Here is a 21,243-nt window from a genome sequence, read left to right on the forward strand (position 1 = left end):
GCGTCATTCTGAGATTGTCCAAGGAGAGGGAAGACATGGAGAGACGGTGACGATCTGCGGAAAGCAAGCCCACACCATCCAAAACCTGAAAAACAGCTTCTAATAATAGTTTTGAGTCGGCCAACCCCCTGACTTAGCCTGGTAGGTCTTATTCTTTTCCATCTGCAGTTTTGGGCAGGTCATTCCGACTCAAGTGACCACTCAGCTGTGTCTAGCCAGTGTTAGGTAACCTGGGACATGACTATCGCTTGAGATTGAACTGCGGGGAAACAGGGGTACTGTGGATTGCTGGGAAGGCCCGTCAATCCCCACAACCATCCTCAGGCCAGAAGCTGGGATGTTTATCTCCCACTTTGGTACATCCTCACACCGATGGGGGCCTTTTCTCTGCACTGATTGTCCCTGGAGATGCAGAGCAGTGTCAGATCATGTCACCAAATTCAGAGGCACCTGGATTAGCAGCCTGTCCTCAGAGCGCTGACGGCTGAAGTGGGAGTGGGTGTCAAAGAGCATCATCCAACTTCCTCCCATTTCAGATAAGACAACAGAGGCCAAGAGAGAAGTCCCCCACGGAGGCATGAGACCAGTGAAGAGAACCAGGACGGCCCCAGGCCTTCTGAAGCCCACCTCAGTGCTTCTCCAATGGAAATAAAATGCAGTGACAGTTCTTGGGAAAACATCATGGGAATATGGTTTGAGAAAATATCCCCTCCCACATACCAAAACAGTTCCTGTGTGATTACAGTGTTCGGAGTCCTTTATTCCCTACTTCTCTTCTCCATCCACTGATGGAGTCACTTTGAGCTGTTTGGTGTACTTAGCACCGAATGTGAATGCTGCTGCTTGCTGTAGAGCAAAGTTGCAATGAAAATGTTGCTGGAAGCTTTTTCACAGATCGAACCACGCGGTGTGTACAGCTGCTGAGCAAACATCAGAAAGGGCGGGAGACAAGGGGTCTTTTATCCTAACTTGCAGCTTTAATACTGTCAGAAAAATCTTCACAATACAATAAAATTTGATTCGTGGACTAGACAAGTCCAGGTGTGGATCACAGCTTCACCCTGAACTAGCAGCATAAACTCAAGCAAGGTACTTCTCCGTGCCTCTGTTTGCTCATCCAGGAAATGGGACCAGCCGTAGTACCTACCTCATCAGTACTGCATACCTGGCACATGCTGAGCACCTAGTAAGTTGCAGCTGGTTATTAATAGTGTTGGAGGGACTTCCCTGGTGGTCCAGCGGTGAAGACTGCACTCCCAATGCGGGAGTCTGGATTCCATCCCTAGTCAGGCAGCTACATCTTGTGTTTCAGCTAACCAAATTTAAAGAAGAACAGTGTTGGGCCCAGCCCCCTTACCTTGAGGACAAGGTTGAGGTCCACGTTGCCTGTAGGTAGTGCTTGTTTAGGTCAGCAGCACTCAGTACTTCTGTGTTCAGGTACTCGTCCTGTGGGTATACAGTCATCCCCTCCTCCCCCACCTTGGTTTCACTTTCTATGGTTTCAGTTACCTACAGTCAACTCCCATCCAACAGCATTAAATGGAAAATTCTGGAAATAATTTGCAAATTTTAAGCTGTGAACTCATTCTAGGTAGCACAGTGAAGTCTCTTGCCCTCCCACCCTTCGTCCAGTGTAGACGACCCTCCTGTTAGTATAGGAAAAAGCAGTATGGACAGGCTTCAGTACTATCCATGGTCTTGGGCATCCGCTGAGGGTCTTAGAATCCCCTTCGGATAAGTGTGTAGTGCAGTTAGGCTGTACCCTGCCAAACTGTCAGGACGGGGTCATATGAGAAGACCGATCGCCCAGGAGGCGGGAGGCAGAGCCTGGTCCTCGCTGGATCACCACCTCTCTGTAAGACCTTGACCATTAGCTTCCCAACTCTGAGGCTCCCTTTCTTCAATGACCTGGGAAACGACCAGATCAGTGGATCCAATGTCAGCTTCATCATGAAGCCTTTTTTGGCTCACTTTTTCTTCTGTGGGTCTTATATTTTTTTTAAAAAAATGTAAGAGAAATTGATTTATATTTTTTGCAAGAAAATAGAAAACTGCTAATCAGCTTAAGGAACAAAAGACAAGGCAACCACTAAAAAGATATAATTTCAACCAAAAGGGGGAAAATTCCTTTTTTATTTTTTGGCCCCACCACGTAGCTTACGGAATTTTAGCTCCCCAATGAGGGATTGAACCGGGGTCCTCGGCAATAAAACCTTGAGTCCTATTCACTGAACTGCCAGGGAATTCCTGGGGAAAAACATAAAAATTACTTTTATAATTTTTTGAGTTTTTTTTTAATATGCAAAAACACAGGCTACCATGTGGTACATGCCCAGAGGCCTAGGTTTCAAAATGTCTGGATTTAGTAATATCTGATCTTTCCGGCTCTGAAATTCTGTAATTCTATTGTAATTACAATTCTGTAATTGTCCTGGAACACAATTTGGCTGTTTTCAATGATTATAGAGCTCTACTTTACGGCATAATGTTGGCTTCCCCCATGGTTTTTTTTTGATGCCAACATGCAACCCTTCATTATGGCCTTGTTCTCAAGAGGAAAATTCAACCTGCTTGAAAGGTGCAGGTATGTGTTTGTGGTAAAAGCAGGAATGACAAGCTTGACTGTAGGTACCTCCTGGCCCCAGAGAATTCCAGGGAAAAGGTCCCTGGAGGCTGGGCGGCTTGTGGTGGGCCCTGAGGCTTGAGCCTGTGCTTGATACATGGGGGCCCTTCACCCATGGAAGTGCCACCCTGTCCCTCAGAATTCTCGGATCCCCCCAGAGCCACATTCACAGAGGGGTGCTCTCCCCCGGTCCTCTCCACAAAATAAAGAGTGGGTGCAGCTTGTGTTCACTCAAGAGAGCAGGGAGGCTGTCCAACTAGGACCCATTTGATAATCCCTGCCTCCATTTCTTAAGGAATTAAGTCCACTTTCATCATGAACGTTTTCAGACACAACACATGTAAAAGAATAATGTAACAATCCCTACCACCTAGATTTAATGATCATTAACATTTTGCCCTGCTTGTTTCATCTGTTTATTGTAAATTCCTACATATAATCTGTAACTTACAAGGATTTAAAAGCACTATGTCAGCAAACTAAAAATAACTCTTCCATAGCATTGCATATCTAACCTATGTTTAGATTTTACTCGTCCAAAATCAGTCTTTTACAGTTGACGTGTTCAAAGGTCTGAACCAGTCATGGTCGTTCTGTTCCCTTTGAGCGTTTGCTGTTAGGCCTTTTCTCATGCTTCTTTTCTGAACGGTCTTTGCCACCCACCCCTTTCCTTTCCACATCATGAATTTGTTAGAGAAACCAGGGTCATTTGTCCTGTCAGATGTCCCTCCTTCCTCGTGGTCAGTGTCTTACTCACTCCTCTGTTGTCTGTCCGTCCTCTAAACTAGTAATTAAATCGGGAGGTTTGATCCAGTCCAGGTTCACTCCTTTAGGAAGAACCCTTCATTGGCATCATTGTGGATTCCTTGTTGCATCATATCCCGTAATCCATGCTGTCTATTGAGTGCTTATTGTGTGGCAGGCCTTGTGAGACTTTACAAACATAACACGCTTTGGGGAGTAATTTAGTTTTTACTTCACAACAGTAAACTGAATCCAACTAGGCCTGGAAGGAGACAAGAGGTATTTGGAATTCAAAGAATTACAGTGAGAGCACAGACACAGCAGGATGTGAGCACTGGGAGGTGGTCTCTGCAGGGACAAGAGGGACCATGGAGATAAGATAAAACACAAAATCAAGTTGATCATAAAGGGAATTCCCTGGTGATCCAGGGGTTAAGACTCTGCTTCAATGTAAGGGACGGAGGTTCAAGCCCTGGTTGGGGAACTAAGATCTCACATGCTGGGTGGCATGGCCCAGAAAATACTACCAAAAAAAAAATCAGAATGGCTGAGAGTCTTCTTGCTGGTCTTGCCATCCCTGGCTCCAAGTGCTCATGGCCTCCACAGTATCCACACCGTCTGTCTCCTGACCAAAGAACCCAGTCTGGCCATCCAACCCATCGTTCTTAACTGTGCTGACAACCAGCCGAACCATTTGGGTTGGGTCCAGCGTTTGCCAAGGACCAGATGTCTGGACATGCTCAAAGTGAAGTTCTCGTCAGAAAAGTTCTCCCCTCTACATAGACATGGCCATGGGGATTATCGCGGCTTGTAAATTCATCATCCTGGTTCATAAATCCAGGAACAAGCCTGGGAAAGCAGGAATCCTTATAACCAAATCTCATGTTTTCTCCTTGGGAACATCGTCTGAAAACAGCTCCAGGAAGACATGGCCAAGCCTTGCCCCCGCACAGCCGTGTCTGTGCACGAGCGTGCCATGGACTTGACAAGGCTGCAGCTCCAAAGAAGAGCCTGTGGAGAGACCAGTGTGACCTTAAGCTTCTCAACAACAGCCTTGCGAAGTGAATGTTGTTGCCTTTCTGGTTTTACAGGTAGTGAGCCCCAGGACCAGCCTCCCAAGCCAGCACTCTCCTGCATGCTGCGGTACCTGGCTGTCAGATGGGGGTTTCTGACAGTGAGGGAACCGGCAGGGCAGTCAGTAGCCCACGCTCGGCCGGAACTTGCAGGGGAAGGGGGCCTGTTGTGTCCTGGCCAACACCCTCTCCTCCCACTCAGGTTGACTCAGCACTGGCTCAGGCTGCTGCTCAGCAGAAGGAAGAGCGCCGTCCTTCGAGCAGGAAGGACGAGGACTTTCCTGGTAGTGCAGGGGTTAAGACTCTGCGCTTGCGGTGCAGGGTACACAGGTTTGATCCCTGGTCTGGGAAGTTCCGCATGGCCACGGTGAGGGGGCGGGGCCCCCCTTCAAAAAAAAAACAGGAAGGATGAAACTACATCCCTCTTCAGCTCTACCCCCTTCCCTACTCGTATGGAGATTTTAAAGAAATTAATGAGGTGAGATCTTTTCACCATTCCACTACAAGAAAGAAAAAAAAAAATGGAGTAGGCTCAACATCATTAGTCAACAGGGAATACAAATTAAAACCACAACGAGACATCGACACATCCCTCAGAATGGTCGCTGTGAAGTGGAGAGATGAGCTGGTGTGATAAGAGCCGCTGAAAGTCTTCAGACTGGTGGGAGTATAAACCAGTACAACCACTCAGGACGACTATTTATCAAAGTGTCTCAATCAAAACAAATGCCTGCCTTGGGACCCATCCTGGATCTTCTGTATGCAACACAAATCAGTGCTCATCTACACCAGAGACCTGTCCACGAACATCCACAGCAGTACCATTCGTTATAGCCCCGCATGGAGGCCTAATTCTGGCCCCTCTGTCCTTGAGATTCTCCAGGCAAGAATGCTGGAGTGGGTTGCCATTTCCTTCTCCAGCGGATTTTCCCAACCCAAGGATCGAACCCGTGTCTCTTACGCGTCCTGCATTGTCAGGTGGGTTCTTTACCACTAGCACCACCCAAGAAGCCCACCAGGTGAATGTGTAAATGAAATTGCAATATTCATGCAATGAAATATTACACAGCTTTAAAAAGAGCAGATTGCTGATATACGCAGTGGAGGTGAACCTCAGAGACGTGCTGAGTGAGAGAAGCCAAACAGGTATATGCTGGTGGTTTTGGTTTACATGAAGTGCAAAAGTAGGAACACTGATCTATGGTAATAATGATGGTGGTTAGAGTAGTGATTATCTCAGGAATGACTCAAAGGAGTCTGTTGGGGGCTGGAAACGTCCTCTTCTTGAGTTGGTGGTGGTCACGTGAGTGTGTGTATAATAACAGTTTGAGTGAAACGCTGTGAGTTGTTTCAACATTGTTGTATTCAAGCTAAACCTCAGTTTTTAAAACACATAGAAAAGTAGGAATGAGTGCGTGTATAACGTAAATATATATATACAGTGGAACGGGGCCACCCAGGAGTTGAGCTGACTCCTTGGAGCCCTGGTCGCTAGTTCCCTGCCACCCCTCCATCCCCCGCTCTGCCCTGGGCCTCTCCCTGTGATCTTCCCACACTGGACATGACCTCAGTCCAGACCCCAAACGGCTAGGCCCAGAGGATGGCGAGGCAAAAACCCGTGCTCCCTGTGTTCCTGCTCTTTGGCCCTCTGTCCTAATTAGACCCAGGACTAATATTTACCTTTCATACTGCAATCGGGGAATGGGGGAGGCCCGGCCCCAGGGCAGACAGGCCGGGGGAGAGGGAGGGCCCTGCCCTGGAGGTCAGTGGGTGTGGGGGTATGAGCTGCCCCTGCAGGCCACCGGTCCTGGGTGACCTGGGAACGAAGATAGACCAGAGGCCTGGGAGGCCCAGGGCCCGACTCTTCCTCCTGGCAACCGCTACACACAAACACGCCTCCCCAGCTCCCAGGCAGGGCGGGGACGTGGGACCCTCCGTGTGCGGCCGGGTGGCTGGCCCTGCCCCCGGCTCCCATCTGGCCACACCCTGCCCTCCATTTCCTTACATGTGGACGGTGGACTCCACAGCCCTCCCCGCAGGCTTTCCTGCACACAGCTGCTGCTCACTAAGCTCCCCTCTAAATTAAGAATCTCCTTCAGTCTCTACAGCAGGACACTCTCCCCACCGCCCAGAGGAGGAGACAGGCTCACAGAGGTCAAAGCAACCATCACCGTGTGTTAGGTAGGAAGGAGCCTGCAGGAGAACCCTGTGACCCCACTGACCCCGGAGAGGGAGAGGCTGGATGGTGGCAGCACCTCTGGGCTCCGCTCTGGGGCTTCCTCCCAGGATGGCGGGGGTGGGCTCTCCATCCACGTGTTCCTATGGCCCTGACCCGCTGACCTCCGCTTCCCGGCTGATTTCTTCACGTTGGTTCAACATTAACCCGGTGGGGTCAGGACCAGCCCGCAGAGTGCCGGAGCGGATACACCATGGCGCGCGTCCGAGGCCCGCGGCTGCCTGGCTGCCTGGCCCTGGCTGCCCTGTTCAGCCTCGTGCACAGCCAGCATGGTAAGGGGGGCGCTGGAAGCTGTGATAGGCTGGCGGACTGCGGTGTGGGTCTGTGGGCTGGGGGTCTCCACCGAGAGAAACAGGGCTGGTCCCCAGATCCTCACCATGTCCAGCTCAGGGAAGGACACGGCCGCTCCGGGCCGGACAGACAGTGACTACTGCTCTCAGGCAATATGGAAGGTGGGCTGGGGGTGACCCATGAAAGGAGAGGGCTAGTGGGCTGCCATTAGCAGCCTTCCGGGGCCTGCCGCCATCCCGGAGTCCCCCTCCCCCGTTTCGGAAGCTAGCAGAGCTTGCCTCCTGCCCCCACGGTGGCCATCGTCCCACCCTCCTCCCCCCTGCAGTGTTCCTGGCCCATCAGCAAGCATCCTCGCTGCTCCAGAGGGCCCGCCGTGCCAACAAGGGCTTCCTAGAGGAGGTGCGGAAGGGCAACCTGGAGCGAGAGTGCCTGGAGGAGCCATGCAGCCGCGAGGAGGCCTTCGAGGCCCTGGAGTCTCTCAGTGCCACGGTGAGGCCCCGGTGAGGCAGGTCCTGGCTCCCTCCAAGGGGTCCCAGCTGCAGGAGCACAGAGGCGGGGATGGAGGAACCCGGCAGCTTTCTGTTGATCGCGTCGTGTGGGCCCTGCTTCACTGGGCCGCTGGGGTGAACAGCTCGGTCTCTCTGGGAGGGCCCAGCGCCTTGGCTCTGTCAAGGCCCCAGGGTCCGGCAAGGCTCCAGGGCTTCGAGGGAAGGGGACTCCTCAGTCTTTAGCCGTCTGTCTGCGTTGGGATCTCTGGAGCGGCTGGCGCTGGCCGCGTGGCTCAGCTTTAGGTCTGCTGTGACTTCTGTGCCCTGGGGTGCTGGGGCTCCCGTCAGGCGTGGGGCTCAGTGTCCCAGGAGCCCTGAGCAGCCTTCCCTTCCCCGGGGCTCCGCCTGGGCCCCTCCGCCAGTTTACCCCCCCGACAGAAATCCCTTTCGGTCTTGGCTGACCTGGGAGGGTGGAGGGGTACAGGCAGCTCCCCTCATGTCCCCGGGGAGTAACCAGAGTAAGGGAAAGGGGGGCATATAGGGAGAAGACAAAGTTGACTCTAAAAAGCAAAAGGGATCCTGGCACAGCCTCATACTCAGCCTTGTTTTTCAGGATGCGTTCTGGGCCAAGTACACAGGTGAACACGCGGAAGACTTTGCTCTGGGAGGGGAGTCCTGGGGACCCCAGCTGCAGAGTGCTCCACCCCAGAGAGGCTTCTGGTCCGCCCAGCCGCCCATCCCTGCGCCCCTGCCTCGTTCCTCCCTTCCTTCCATCGTCTGCCCGCCCCTCTGTTTCTGAGCGCTGTCCTACCCTTTACTTGTCCTGTCCCCACCTCAATCTCAGTGGTGTCTCTGGGTCTTTTCTAGCTTGTGAGTCAGCGAGAAATCCTCGAGAAAAGCTCAATGAATGTCTGGAAGGTGAGGAACTGACATGGGGGTGGGGAGACCCCCGTGTGCAAAGTAGGGGTGGGGTAGGAGTCGAGGCCCGGGGGTGGGGGGCGGTGGCCTTTCTGTTCCTGAGGTCAAGGATGCGTCTTTGCCCCTGGCTGTATGCCTGGCAATCATCCGTGCGATGATTCATTGTGGAGGAGGAAATGAATGAACGCGTCATGAGTTAATGCTAAGGCCTCATTCTCAGCCAAGCCCCTGCCCATGCCAATCAGTCTTCCCCGTGTCCCTAAGGCAGAGCTTCGATAACGTCACATTCATTCTCCAACACCGCCCCTGTTGTCCCCAGAATAAAGCACAGGCTTCTTAGCCTGGTGAACTTAGTGGGTTCTGACCTTAACCTTCCCTTCTAGCCTTCTCTCCCATCTCACCAACCCTGAACCCAGAGCCCCCGCTTCCTGAAAGCAAGCATTTCTCTAAACAGGCCAAGATATGTCAGATCCTGGCCCCTGTTAGCACGATTATCTCCCCCGGAGAGCCCTCACTGGGGAACCACCCCACCCCGAGCCGCCCCTCAGGAACTAGTGCAAATGCACCACCCTGCCAGGCCTCCCGGGCACATCATCCCTCCTCCATCGCGTCCCGAATACACCATTAGTATGGCAGTAGGCCCCGCAGCACAGCTTTAACCACTGGCCACGCTTTCGTGGGTTAAGGGTTTATTCAGTAGACCTCTCATCAAATCTCTGCAATCTGTCAAGCTCTATGGTCAAGTGCTGGGAATTTTAAGAGAATGAGGAAGCTCATAGTTTCATAGGAAAGCAAAAATACAAAACATCAAATTAATTGATGGAAAAGTTCTGTTCCAGGTGCCCAGAGAATTCCAGAAGAGGGAGAGTTTCGTTAGCTGGCAGAATCAAGGACCACTCCCCAGGAGTAGTTTTACTTGTATGGGTGGGATGCACTGATGAATAAACAGGAAAGCAGGCCAAGGCCAAGGCCAAGGCGTGTGCAAAAGCATACGCAAAGGCCCTTAGGCTGGAGGACGAAGACAACAGGACAGGCAGACCAGGGCCAGATTCTAAGGACCTTGTTCACGCTTTCAGTCCGTGGTGGGGAGCCGCTGGATATGAGCTCCGTGAGGGCAGGGACCTATCGTGGCTCCGACCGCCTTATTCATCGCTGTGTTCTTGGTCCCGGGCACAGCGCCTGGCACATGGCTGTCACACAGGGGGCGCTCAGTCAATGTTGGGTGCCTGCTGGGTACAAAGGAAGTGCTGAGTAAAGGCAAGTTAAGGGTCATGGAGCAGAAGTAGCTTGGAGGGGAGGGACCAACAGAGCTTTACGAGGAGAGAAGGGCGGGTGGACAAGTCCTCAGCGGCAGACACCTGGACTGGGGTCTCCGCAGGAAACTGCGCTGAAGGTGTGGGGATGAACTACCGAGGGAACGTGAGCGTCACCCGGTCAGGCATCGAGTGCCAGCTGTGGAGAAGTCGCTACCCACATAAGCCAGAGTGAGTGACGGGCAGGCCTGTCTGCTGAGACGCCGGGGGCGAGGAGACACTGCGGGTGGCGGGGGCGGGCTTCTTGCTGAGATGCTTTCTATTCCAGAATCAACTCTACCACCCACCCGGGGGCTGACCTGCGGGAGAATTTTTGCCGCAACCCGGATGGCAGCATTACTGGGCCCTGGTGCTACACCACATCCCCGACTCTGCGGAGAGAAGAGTGCAGCGTCCCCGTGTGCGGTGAGCGGGGGCGGTCGGTGGCCCAAGGCCACAGCCAGGACGGGAATCGAGATGCCAGCGCCCTCTGACCCGGGTTAGTTAGACACTTTCCGGTTAGTGACGTCAGGAGGCCAGAGCGAGTCCACTTCCAGCCTCCTCCTCTCCCTCCACAGCTTTTGCTTCATTACAATCCAGGACGTGGCTCGTTCTAAATATGCTTTCCTTCCTGCTCCGGGCCTTCTTCTCTCCAGGAAGCCCTTCCTAACCATCTCAGTCCACATGCCCTTTTTTGAGTGCCAACAGCAAGCCTCGTACAGTCCAGCCCTGCATGATTCTCATTATTAATTCCCATCTCGTGGCAGCTAGCTATAGTCACAATAGTGCCGCAGAGCCCACAAAATGACCAACAAGCCACAAAAGCTCGGGGGCAGACACCAGTAAGCGTGTATTTTTTAAGTGTCTGCTGGGGTCGGCTGGGGTGGCTCTGCTCCTTGCAGCCACACTCGCTCATGCGTCTGTGGGGTCCAGATGTAGGCTGGGCTCGGTGGGGGGCCCCGCTTCAAACAGTGGGTCCAGCTGAGCTCAGCTCCTCGGGTGGGTGGGTCTAGGTCTGCTCTTCCACGGTGAGGGAGGCAGAAAGGCTGCAGCTTCTTCCGTGGGGATGGCAGAAATACCAATCAGTGAACAGAAGCACAGACACTGGCAGTCAGTTCTGCCCACATGCCTTTGGCCAGAGCAAGTCAAGTGATCAAGGCCAAGGTTGAGAGGTGGAGGCTACGCTTTGTTTATAAAATAACAGGACAGAGGGTGTGGATTCAGGCAGGGATAAAGAATTAGTGCCAGTAACTCAATCTAGCAAACATGGGTTGCTCTCTTTTGTCATCCTCAGTCGATCCAGCTGTCTTTCGTACTGGGTCTTTGTGAAAACACAGAATCCCTTAGACTCTGGGCGGGCACTAGCAGTAGAGTACAGATAGCGCAGGAGGTGAAACCTGGGTACCATCCCTGGCTAGTCACGCCCCAGACACTTGCGCCATATCTTTTGTTTAAATCTCAACAACCCTGCAAAAAAAAACCTCATTAGAGATCCCTTTCACAGGCAAGCCGAATGCGGCTCAGAGAGGTTAAGTGACTTGACATCGTACAGGTCAAAGGTCAGGGGGCAGAGCTTCCCATCCTGTCTGGCTCCACTGTGGTCCAACGCTCTCTGCCCCCTCTCTCTCCTCACCCACCAGGCCAGGACCGAGTCACAGTGGAGGTGATCCCCCGGTCGGGAGGCTCCACCACCAGTCAGTCGCCTCTACTGGAAACATGCGTCCCGGACCGCGGCCGGGAGTACCGGGGGCGGCTGGCGGTGACCACACGCGGGTCCCGCTGCCTTGCCTGGAGCAGCGAGCAGGCCAAGGCCCTGAGCAAGGACCAGGACTTCAACCCGGCCGTGCCCCTGGCGGAGAACTTCTGCCGCAACCCAGACGGGGACGAGGAGGGCGCCTGGTGCTACGTGGCCGACCAGCCTGGCGACTTTGAGTATTGTGACCTGAACTACTGCGGTGAGAGGGCAGGGCCGGGGCCGAGAGAGGACGGGGCCTGGCGGTCAGAGCGGGAGAGGAGCCTTCCCTGGCCTCGGGCTTCCCACGTGGGCACAGGGCCTTCCTGAGCCAGGTAGGGGCGAGCCTAGCCCCTGCCCACAGCTGAGGCCAGTGAGGCCCGCGAGCTGCGGTTCGCTAGTAAGGTGGGCTCTTAACCGCCGCCACACGGCCTCCCCGGGGTGCGGGCTGGGGGCAGTCCAGGCAGCGGGTGTGGCATGGCCCGGCCCAGCCGCAGCCCGTGTCTGGGTCCCTGCAGGGGAGCCGGTGGATGGAGACCTGGGAGACAGGCTGGGTGAGGACCCGGACCCGGACGCGGCCATCGAGGGACGCACGTCTGAGGACCATTTCCAGCCCTTCTTCAACGAGAAGACCTTTGGCGCCGGGGAGGCCGGTAAGGTGTGGGGGTCACGGCGTGCGGGCGGGGCGCGGCGGCGCTCCACCTCTCACGGTCCCGCTTGCCCCTTAGACTGTGGCCTGCGACCCCTGTTCGAGAAGAAGCAGCTGCAGGACCAAACGGAGAAGGAGCTTTTCGAGTCCTACATCGAGGGGCGCATCGTGGAGGGTCAGGACGCGGAGGTTGGCCTCTCGCCCTGGTGCGTGCTCCTCGCCTCCCCCGTGCCCTCTCCCCGCCCCCCACCACGCGCCCTGGAGCCTTCTCCGCGCTCACAGACTTAGGCTCCACTGGTAACCTAGCCACACCAGCATCGCATCGAATCCTCACTGTCACCTACTTAGATTTGGGTTTGTTACTTCTCCAAATCAGATGGTGAAGCTGAGGCTCAGAGCGCTTAAGGGACTCGTCTAAATGATGCTGTTAGTGAATGGGTTACATAGCAGGACTCGATTCCAGTTCTTTGATTCTCTGCTAGGCTGTGCCAACTGTGGCCTGGAAAAAGCTCAATGCGGGGGAAGCAAAATCCAGGTGGCTGCCTCTTCGTGTCACATGGATGCCCTGTCCCCAAGGGTGGCCAGGTCAAGCTGGGGTCTGGGCCCAGCAGTTAGCTCTAATTAGTTCTTAAACTTGGGACTTTCCGCTTGTTTTTGTTGTTCAGTCACTAAGTCGTGTCCAACTCTCTGCAATCCCATGGACTGCAGCACGCCAGGCTTCCCTGTCCTTCACTATCTCCCAGAGTTTGCCCAAACTCATGTCCATTGAGTCGGTGACACCATCCAACCATCTCATCCTCTGTCGTCCCCTTCTCCTCCCACCCTCAATCTTTCCCAGCATCAGGGTCTTTTCCAGTGAGTCAGCTCTTCGCATCAGGTGGCCAAAGGACTGCAGGGTCGGCATCAGTCCTTCTAATGAATATTCAGAATTTATTTCCTTTAGATTGACAGGTTGGATCTCCTTGCTGTCCAGGGGACTCTCAAGAGTCTTCTCCAACACCACAGTTCAAAAGCATCAATTCTTCGGCGCTCTGCCTTCTTTATGGTCCAATTCTCACATCCATACATGACCACTGGAAAAACCATAGCTTTGACTAAGATGGACCTTTCTGCTTGTAGGGCTGGTGAATGGGGCAGCCCCCCGCCCAACCCTGCCACCACCTAATGCTTCCGGCTTCCCGCCTCAGGCAGGTGATGCTCTTTCGTAAGAGTCCCCAGGAGCTGCTCTGTGGGGCCAGCCTCATCAGTGACCGCTGGGTCCTCACGGCTGCCCACTGTCTCCTGTACCCGCCTTGGGACAAGAACTTCACCGTGGATGACCTGCTGGTGCGCATCGGCAAGCACTCCCGCACCAGGTGCGGAGGGGCCCCCAGGTGTGCGGCGGGACTGTGCGGGCCCCGTGGCTCTGAGACACCGGGGTATGTCTGTGTACGTCTCTCACGGTAGAAAACCCAGCAGTCCCTACTGTAAAGTCGATTTGGCCATGTCCTGACTAAAGCTTGGACCTGGGGACAGGGAAACTAAAAGGCTTGGCAGAGAGCAGAGTCCTGGCCTGCCCTTGGCGCCCCCCAGGCATCAGGACGCCGCGGCCCAGGCGTGAGCCCTGAGTAGAGGTCGTTTGGGTCAGGGCCTGCAGCCTGTGTCCCTCCCGCTACTGCCTGGGCTGCTTGATCCTGAAGCCCCGGGGCAGCTTCAGGCTGAGAAGAAGCTGCCTGGGGCCTGCCAAGGCGGGAGCTGGTCCGCTGTTTACCCCGACTTCCAGCCCCTGAGGGCAGGCAGTTTGCCTCCTTGAGGAATCTGCCGACCTCCCTGGGTGGCCTGCAGCTTCTCTTTTTTCTCTGCTGGGGTCTGCACAGGTATGAGCGGAAGGTTGAAAAGATCTCCATGCTGGACAAGATCTACATCCACCCCAGGTACAACTGGAAGGAGAATCTGGACCGGGACATCGCCCTGCTGAAGCTCAAGAGGCCCATCGAGTTATCCGACTACATCCACCCTGTGTGCCTGCCCGACAAGCAGACAGCAGCCAAGTTGGGCAGCCAGGAGGGCAGCGGGGGGGTGGTGGAGGGGGCGGCTTGAGGCTGAGGGGGCCTGGGCTGGGTTCTGGGCCCAACTCTGACATCCTGTCGCCTTGCCGAAGCTCCTTCCCATTTCCAGGCCTCGGGCCTTCCTGCCACGGGGGTCTTAGGCTCGGGTCTCTACGGGGTGGTGTTGGGGCCAGGAGGCTCCTGGGCGGGTGTGTTCTCACTGGGTCCTTCTCCCTTCCCCAAAGGCTGCTCCACGCTGGGTTCAAAGGGCGGGTGACGGGCTGGGGCAACCGGAGGGAGACGTGGACCACCAGCGTGGCCGAGGTGCAGCCCAGCGTCCTCCAGGTGGTCAACCTGCCTCTCGTGGAGCGGCCGGTGTGCAAGGCCTCCACCCGGATCCGCATCACCGACAACATGTTCTGTGCCGGCAAGTGCCCTGGGCGGGCGGGGCTGCGGTGGGAGGATGAGACCTGTTAACAGCGCAGGCCTGTGTTCAAGGCCTGGCTTCGCTTTATTTGCTTGTGTATTACACATTTTATTTGAACATAGTTGATACACAATATTAGTGTCAGGTGTACAACACAGTGATTCAGTGTGTCGATAGCTTATACTCCATTTAAAGCTATTACAAAATGATGGCTGTATTTCCCTGCGCTGGCCAGTGTATCTTGGTTATTTAGATGGGATGTGGTAGTTTCTCTCTCTTAACCCCCAGCCCCGTCTTGCCCCTCCGCACCTCCCTCTCCCTGCTGGCAATTCCTAGTTTGTTCTCTGTCAGTGGGTCTGTTTCTGTTTCATTATATTCATCTGTTTTATTTTTTGGATTCCACAGATAAGTGATAACACGGTATTTGTCCCTGTCAGTCTTTCTTATTTCACTAAGCACGCTGCCCTCTAGGTCCAGCCATGTTATGGCAAATGGCAGAATTTCATTCTTTTTTAAAGGCTGAGTAATATTGTGTGTGTGTGTGTGTATGTATATGCTATATCTTCTTCATCTGTTCATTTGTAGATGGGTGCTTAGGTTTTTGCTTTGCATTATTGCCCTTCCCAGATATTGTGGGTTTTTTTTGTTTGTTGTACAAATTGAAGGTTTGAGTCAAGTCTACGGGAGCCATTTTACCAACATTTGCTCACTTCATGTTTCTGTGTCACGTTTTAGTAATTTTTTTAAAAAATTTTATTTTATTTTTTAACTTTACAATATTGTATTGGTTTTGCCATAAATCAAAATGAATCCGCCACAGGTATACATGTGTTCCCCATCCTGAACCCTCCTCCCTCCTCCCTCCCCATACCATCCCTCTGGACATTTTAGTAATTCTTACAATGTGTAATTATTTCATCATTATTATATTTGTTATGGTGATCTGTGATCAGATGTTACTATTGTAATTGTTTTGGGGCATCAGGAGCTACACCCATATAGATAGCAAACTCTGTTCTGACTGCCCCTCTTTCCTCTGGCCTCTATTCTCTGAGACACAACACTATAGCAATTAGGCCAGTTAATAAGGCTACCATAGCCTCTAAGGGTTCAAGTGAAAGGAAGAGCTGCATCTGTCTCATCTTAAATCAAAAGCTAGAAATGATTAAGCTTAAGGAGCAAGGCATGTAAACCTAGGCCTCTTGTGTCAAACAGTTAGCCAAGCTGTAAGTGCAAAGGAAAACTTCTAAAGGGAAAGTAAAGGTGCTCTTCTAGAGACTTCCCTGGCGGTTCAGTGGTTAAGATTCCACGCTTCCACTGCAGGGGCACAGGCTCAATCCCTGGTCAGGGGACTGAGATGCTGCATGCTATGCAGTGTGACCCACCCCCCCACCAAAAAAAAAGTGCTACTATAGTGAACATATAAATGATAAGAAAGCAAAACAGCCTGATTAGTGACATGAAGAAAGTGTTAATGGTCTGGATAGAATTAGCCACAACATTCCCTTAAGCCAAAACTTAGAAGCTAGCAGAGATTGATTCATGAGGTTTAGGGAAAGAAGCTATCTTCATAACATCCAAGTGCAAGGTGAAGCAGCAAGTTATTCAGAGGATTCAGCTAAGATAATTCATGACAATGACTGTACTAAACCGATGATTTCCAGTGCAGACGAAAGCGCCTCATCCTGGAAGAAGATGCCCTCTAGGACTCTCATAGTTAAGAGGAGAAGTCAGTGCCTGGCTTCAAAGCTTTAAAGGATAGACTGGCTCTCTTGTTAGGGGCTGATACAGCTGGTGACTTAAAGTTGAAGCCAATGTTCCTTTACCCTTAAGAAAATCCTAGGGCCCTTAAAGAGTTAGTCGCTCAGTCATGTCCAACTCTTTGTGACCCCACGGACTGTAGCCAGCCAGGCTCCTCTGTCCATGGATTTTTCTAGGCAGGAGTACTAGAATGGGTTGCCATTTCTTTCTTCAGAGAATCTTCCTGTCTCAGGGATCAAACCCAGGTCTTCTGCATTGGAGGCAGATTCTTACCACTTGAGCCACCAGCCCTTCAGAATGATGTTACATCTTCTCTTCCTGTGTTCCCTAAATGGGACAGCAAAGCCTGATGACAGCGCATCTGCTTACAATATAGATTACTGAGTGTTTTAAGTCCATTGTTGAGACTGATGCTCAGAAAAAGATTCCTTTCAAAATATTCCTTCTCCTTGACAATGCACCTGGTTACCCAAGAGCTCTGATGAAGACACCCCACAAGATTAATGTTTCCATGCCTGCTAACATAATATCCAGTCTGCAGCCCATGGGTCAAGAAGTGGTTTTGGCTTTCAAGTCTTAGGATTTTAAGAAATGCATTTCATAAGGCTATAGCTGCCAGAGATGGTCATTCCTCTGATGGATCTGGGCAAAGTAAATTGAAAAGCTTATGGAAAGGACTCACCATTCTAGATGCCATTAAGAACATTTGTGATTCATGGAAAGAAGTCAAAATGTCGACATGAACAGGAGTTTAGAAGTTGTTCTACCCCTCATGGATGACTTTGTAGGATCAGTGTAGGAAGTATTAATAGGTTGGTGCAAATGTAGTTGCCTTTTTTTTGTGTGTGTGTGGTTTTGGATCACGAATTTTAAATCATTATGCTAAGTCACTTCAGTTGCGTCCGACTCTGTGCGACCCCATAGACGGCAGCCCACCAGGCTCCTCCGTCCCTGGGATTCTCCAGGCAATAACACTGGAGTGGGTTGCCATTTCCTTCTCCATTAAATCATTATAGCTAGGCTCAAACACATCTTTATTAATCAAAATTGGAACCATTACTATCAACATGTTTTTGTCAGTGAGAAATAAGTTTGCTTATTCCTGTAGCATAAGAATCCGTGCTTCGGGATTCAGTGAACTCTCAGAAAGCGTTTTCTGCCTCCTCCTGGTTGTGGCAGCATTATTCCCTGCAAAGAGTCGTTGAGATGCTTGAAGGCATGGTCGTTGGTTGGCGAGAGGTCAGATGAATGTGATGGATGAGGCAAAACTTGAGCCCAGTTCGCTCAGCTTTTGAAGCTGGGTTGTACAGTGTGCGGTTGAGTGTTGTCACCAAGAATCGGGCCCTTTCTGCTGAGCGATGCCAGCGCAGGTGTGCAGTTTTGGTGCATCTCGTCAATTTGCTGAGCATACGTCTCGGATGTAACAGTTTCTCTGGGATTCAGAAAGCTGTAGTGGATCAGACGGGCAGCAGACCAGCACACAGTGACCGTGACCTTTTTTGGTGCAAGTTGGCTTTGGGAAGTGCTTTGGAGCCTCTTCTTGGTTCAGCAACTGAGCTGGTCATCGCTGGTTGTCACATAAAATCCACTCATTGAGCACATCACAATCCAGTCGAGAAATGATTAGCTGTTTTTGTGTGGAGTAAGAGAAGACGATGTTTTTGATTTGTGGTCAGCTCATGAGACACCTACTTACTGAGCTTTTCCACCTCTCCAATTTGCTTCAAATGCCCAACGACTGTTGAATGGCTGATGCTGAGTTTGTCAGCCTCTTCTCGTGTAGCTGTAAGAGGATCAGCTCTGATGATCCTCTCAATTGTTTTGTCAGCTTCCAATGGCTGGCCACTATGCTCCTCATCTTCAAGACTCTCGTCTCCTCTGCAAAACTTCTTGAACCACCACTGCACTGTACGCCCATCGGCAGTTCCTGATCCAAATGTGTTGTTGATGTTGTGAGCTGTTTCAAACCATTCCATATAACTAGGAAGGGTTGCACTTTTGCTCTGGTCATTATCTTTGGTCTTTTCCCCTTTTTGAAACGCCCTTAGTTTCTTCTAGTCTTTTAATTGTTGTGTGGATGGGAACAGTGGAGACAGTGGCTGACTTTTTCTGGGCTCCAAAAATCACTGCCGATGGTGACTGCAGCCATGAAATTAAAAGACGCTTACTCCTTGGAAGCAAAGTTATGACCAACCTAGACAGCATAGTCAAAAGCAGAGACATTACTTTGTCAACAAAGGTCTGTCTAGTCAAAGCTATGGCTTTTCCAGTAGTCATGTATGGATGTGAGAGTTGGACTATAAAGAAAGCTGAGCACTGAAGAATTGATGCTTTTGAACTGTGGTGTTGGAGAAGACTCTTGTGAGTCCCTGGGACTGCAAGGAGATCCAACCAGTCCATCCTAAAGGAAATCAGTCCTGAGTGTTCGTTGGAAGGATTGATGCCGAAGCTGAAACTCCAATACTTTGGCCACCTGATGTGAAGAACTGACTCACTGGAAAAGACCCTGATGCTGGGAAGGATTGAAGGTGGGAGGAGAAGGTGACGACAGAGGATGAGATGGTTGGATGACATCTTCGACTCAGTGGACTTGAGTTTGAGCAAGCTCTGGGAGTTGGTGGTGGACAGGGAAGCCTGGTGTGCTGCGGTCCCTGGGGTTGCAAAGAGCTGGACACGCCTGAGCGACTGAACTGAAACTGACGCTGAATTGTTGTGTAGTCAATAGGAGGGAGTCAATAAGAGGGAGTGTGCTTTCTTCTTTCTTTTCTCCTCTCATACTTTTCATTGTATTTTTTCTACTTGTTGGCAGTTAATCAGCCCTTTTGTTGAAGCATCCATCTCCTGGTTGGATGAAGCTTTTCACTAGTAGATTTTTCAAGAGGGTTATGGGTAAAGAATTTCCTGAGTTCTTGTATGTAACTAACTGGTTTTCTGTAGCTTTGATACCTCAAGTTCAGCAGCATTGGATTTGAAATCCATGGTTTAAGTTTTCCTCCCTTGAATTTATTTTTACTTACTTTGGATGTTGTTTTCAAAGTCTGATGCCAAGTGTAATTCTTTTGCTCTTGCAAGGGAGTTGGTTTTTTTGCTTGGAGGCCTTGAAGGTATTTTCTTCATCTTTGAAGTCTCAATTTTTTAGACTAGGTCTTAGAGTTGAGTGTTTTAGATCAGCTTTGCCAGGCTCCCAGTGGGTCCTTTCAATATGCACATCTGATCTTTTATTTCTATGAAGTTTTCTTGGACTATATTGTACATATTAATTCTGTCCCGTTGCTTCCTTTCTTTCCTTAGTCTGAGTTCCATTTCAACCACATTCTGCTTTTAACTACTTACTGTTGTTTTATCCATTTAATTTTTGAATTTCTGATTCATTCTTTTTCACATACCAAAATTTTGCTTGAGGATATCTTGTCTCGTTTTTGGCCGTATCGTGCAGCTTGCAGGACCTCAGTTCCCTGACCGGGGATTGAACCGGGGTCACGGCAATGAAGGCCTGGAATCCTAGCCTCTAGGCAATCAGGGAATTCCCCACGTGACACTTAATTCAGTCACAGTTTTCTTCTGTTTCATGTTTGTGTTTGCGGAATTTTTGTTAGCTGAGCTATTTTTGTTCATATTCATTGTTGTCTTGTTGTGTCTTTGTATAGATCTACTTGGTTTTCATCTATTCATTTTGCAGATCTGGGGTTATTTACAAGATTCCTAACTCATATGCGTCTATTTCTTTGATCTAGTATTTTTCCCTCCTCATCTCCACATAAGTTTTGATATTAAATGTATAGTTAGATACATTAGTAAATGTACATTAATTGATGTATCTAACTAATGGGCTTCTCTGGTGGCTCAGATGGTAAAGAACCTGCAAACCTGCCTGCAAAGCGGGAGACGTGGGTTCGATCCCTGGGTTGGGGAGGTCCCCTGGAGAAGGGAATGGCAGCCCACTCCTGTATTCTTGCCTGGAGAATTCCACGGACAGAGGAGCCTGGTGGGCGTCAGTCCGTGCGTTTGCAGAGAGCTGGACACAGCGGAGCGACTAACACGTTAGCCTTTAGATACATAAAAGCGGCTTGAAGTCTGGGTGTTCTCTGGGTTACACGTATGTCAATGGTGTAGCGTCTATTGTTCTTTAAGTTCCTCTGTGTTGTTTGTGGAGGGTGTTGGGGATGTTTGGATAAAGGCAGCTGCCATTCTTCTCAGCTGCCTGTCAGTCTGGTGGGTTTTGTAAGTCACTCTGCCTGTTGGGTGGAGACTGGATTGGAGGCAGCGAAAGGAGAGGCAGAGAAAGCAGCGGTTCAGGGAGAAAGTGGTGTGTGATGGGCCCGGGTGCGGAAGTGGCGAGAGTGGCTGGACTGGGGCTGCATGTTGCAGACAGAGCTGACAAAACCTGCCTGGGTTGGATGTGTGCGGGGAGGCAATGCGCAGTCAGGGAGGGCTAGCAGTCGGGGGGCACTCTGGCTGGAGCGTGAGCTGGTCACTCCCTGAGCACTGCGGTTCTCTCTCAAGGTTACAAGCCTGGTGAAGGCAAACGAGGGGACGCTTGTGAGGGCGACAGCGGGGGACCCTTCGTCATGAAGGTAAGCGTCTCCGAAGGCCCGGAACTGGTGGGGAGATCCTTCTGGGTGGACGGGAGGGACCCGAGGATTCAGGAACAATCAATTGACCCTACCTTGGACTTGACTCTATTGGAAACCCCATATTTCTTCCTCAGAGCCCCTATAACAACCGCTGGTATCAAATGGGCATCGTCTCATGGGGTGAAGGCTGTGACAGGGATGGAAAATATGGCTTCTACACACACGTCTTCCGCCTGAAGAAGTGGATACAGAAGGTCATTGATCGGTTAGGAAGTTAGGGAGCCACCCACATTCCAGGCTCCTCACTGCAAAATCACAGAGGCCAATCCAGTGAATGAATTATTTTTGTGGTTTGTTCCTAAAACTATCTTTCTCAATAAAAGTGACTCTATCAACGAGCCTCGGGAC

General features: G+C 51.5%; 1 protein-coding gene and 1 long non-coding RNA gene across 3 annotated transcripts; both read left to right on the forward strand.

Moving 5' to 3' along the window:
* Positions 1-2: 2 nt before the first annotated feature.
* Positions 3-1,030, forward strand: LOC147358524 (uncharacterized). The gene is made up of 2 exons (XR_015142370.1): positions 3-141; positions 537-1,030. It is a non-coding gene; the product is annotated as an uncharacterized LOC147358524 (long non-coding RNA).
* A 5,815-nt stretch (positions 1,031-6,845) lies between these two features.
* On the forward strand, positions 6,846-21,233 carry F2 (coagulation factor II, thrombin). Of its 2 annotated transcripts, none has more exons than XM_086341424.1 (14): positions 6,846-6,948; positions 7,293-7,456; positions 8,069-8,093; positions 8,323-8,373; positions 9,752-9,857; positions 9,955-10,091; positions 11,306-11,620; positions 11,916-12,050; positions 12,126-12,252; positions 13,234-13,419; positions 13,903-14,076; positions 14,319-14,500; positions 20,765-20,835; positions 20,970-21,233. In XM_086341424.1, exons 1-14 carry the CDS (start codon positions 6,870-6,872, stop codon positions 21,111-21,113), a joined length of 1,896 nt encoding a protein of 631 aa, XP_086197550.1. In that variant the 5' UTR covers positions 6,846-6,869; the 3' UTR covers positions 21,114-21,233. The 2 variants fall into 2 exon arrangements, with proteins under 2 accessions (XP_086197550.1, XP_086197551.1); XM_086341425.1 differs by having other exon boundaries at positions 13,234-13,401.
* The last annotated feature ends 10 nt before the right edge of the window (positions 21,234-21,243 follow it).

This window comes from Bos grunniens, chromosome 15 (genome assembly GCF_055505025.1).
Source record: "Bos grunniens cultivar Pamir isolate PY7600 chromosome 15, Bosgru_T2T1.0, whole genome shotgun sequence".
In the NCBI taxonomy this organism is placed as follows: domain Eukaryota; kingdom Metazoa; phylum Chordata; class Mammalia; order Artiodactyla; family Bovidae; genus Bos; species Bos grunniens.

Coding starts and splice junctions, on each gene's coding strand:
- F2 (XM_086341424.1), top strand. CDS start 6,870: ATGGCGCGCGTCCGAGGCCCGCGGCTGCCTGGCTGCCTGGCCCTGGCT. Junction 8,094..8,322: donor GTTCTGGGCCAAGTACACAG/GTGAACACGCGG, acceptor GGTCTTTTCTAG/CTTGTGAGTCAGCGAGAAAT. Junction 12,253..13,233: donor GAGGTTGGCCTCTCGCCCTG/GTGCGTGCTCCT, acceptor TTCCCGCCTCAG/GCAGGTGATGCTCTTTCGTA.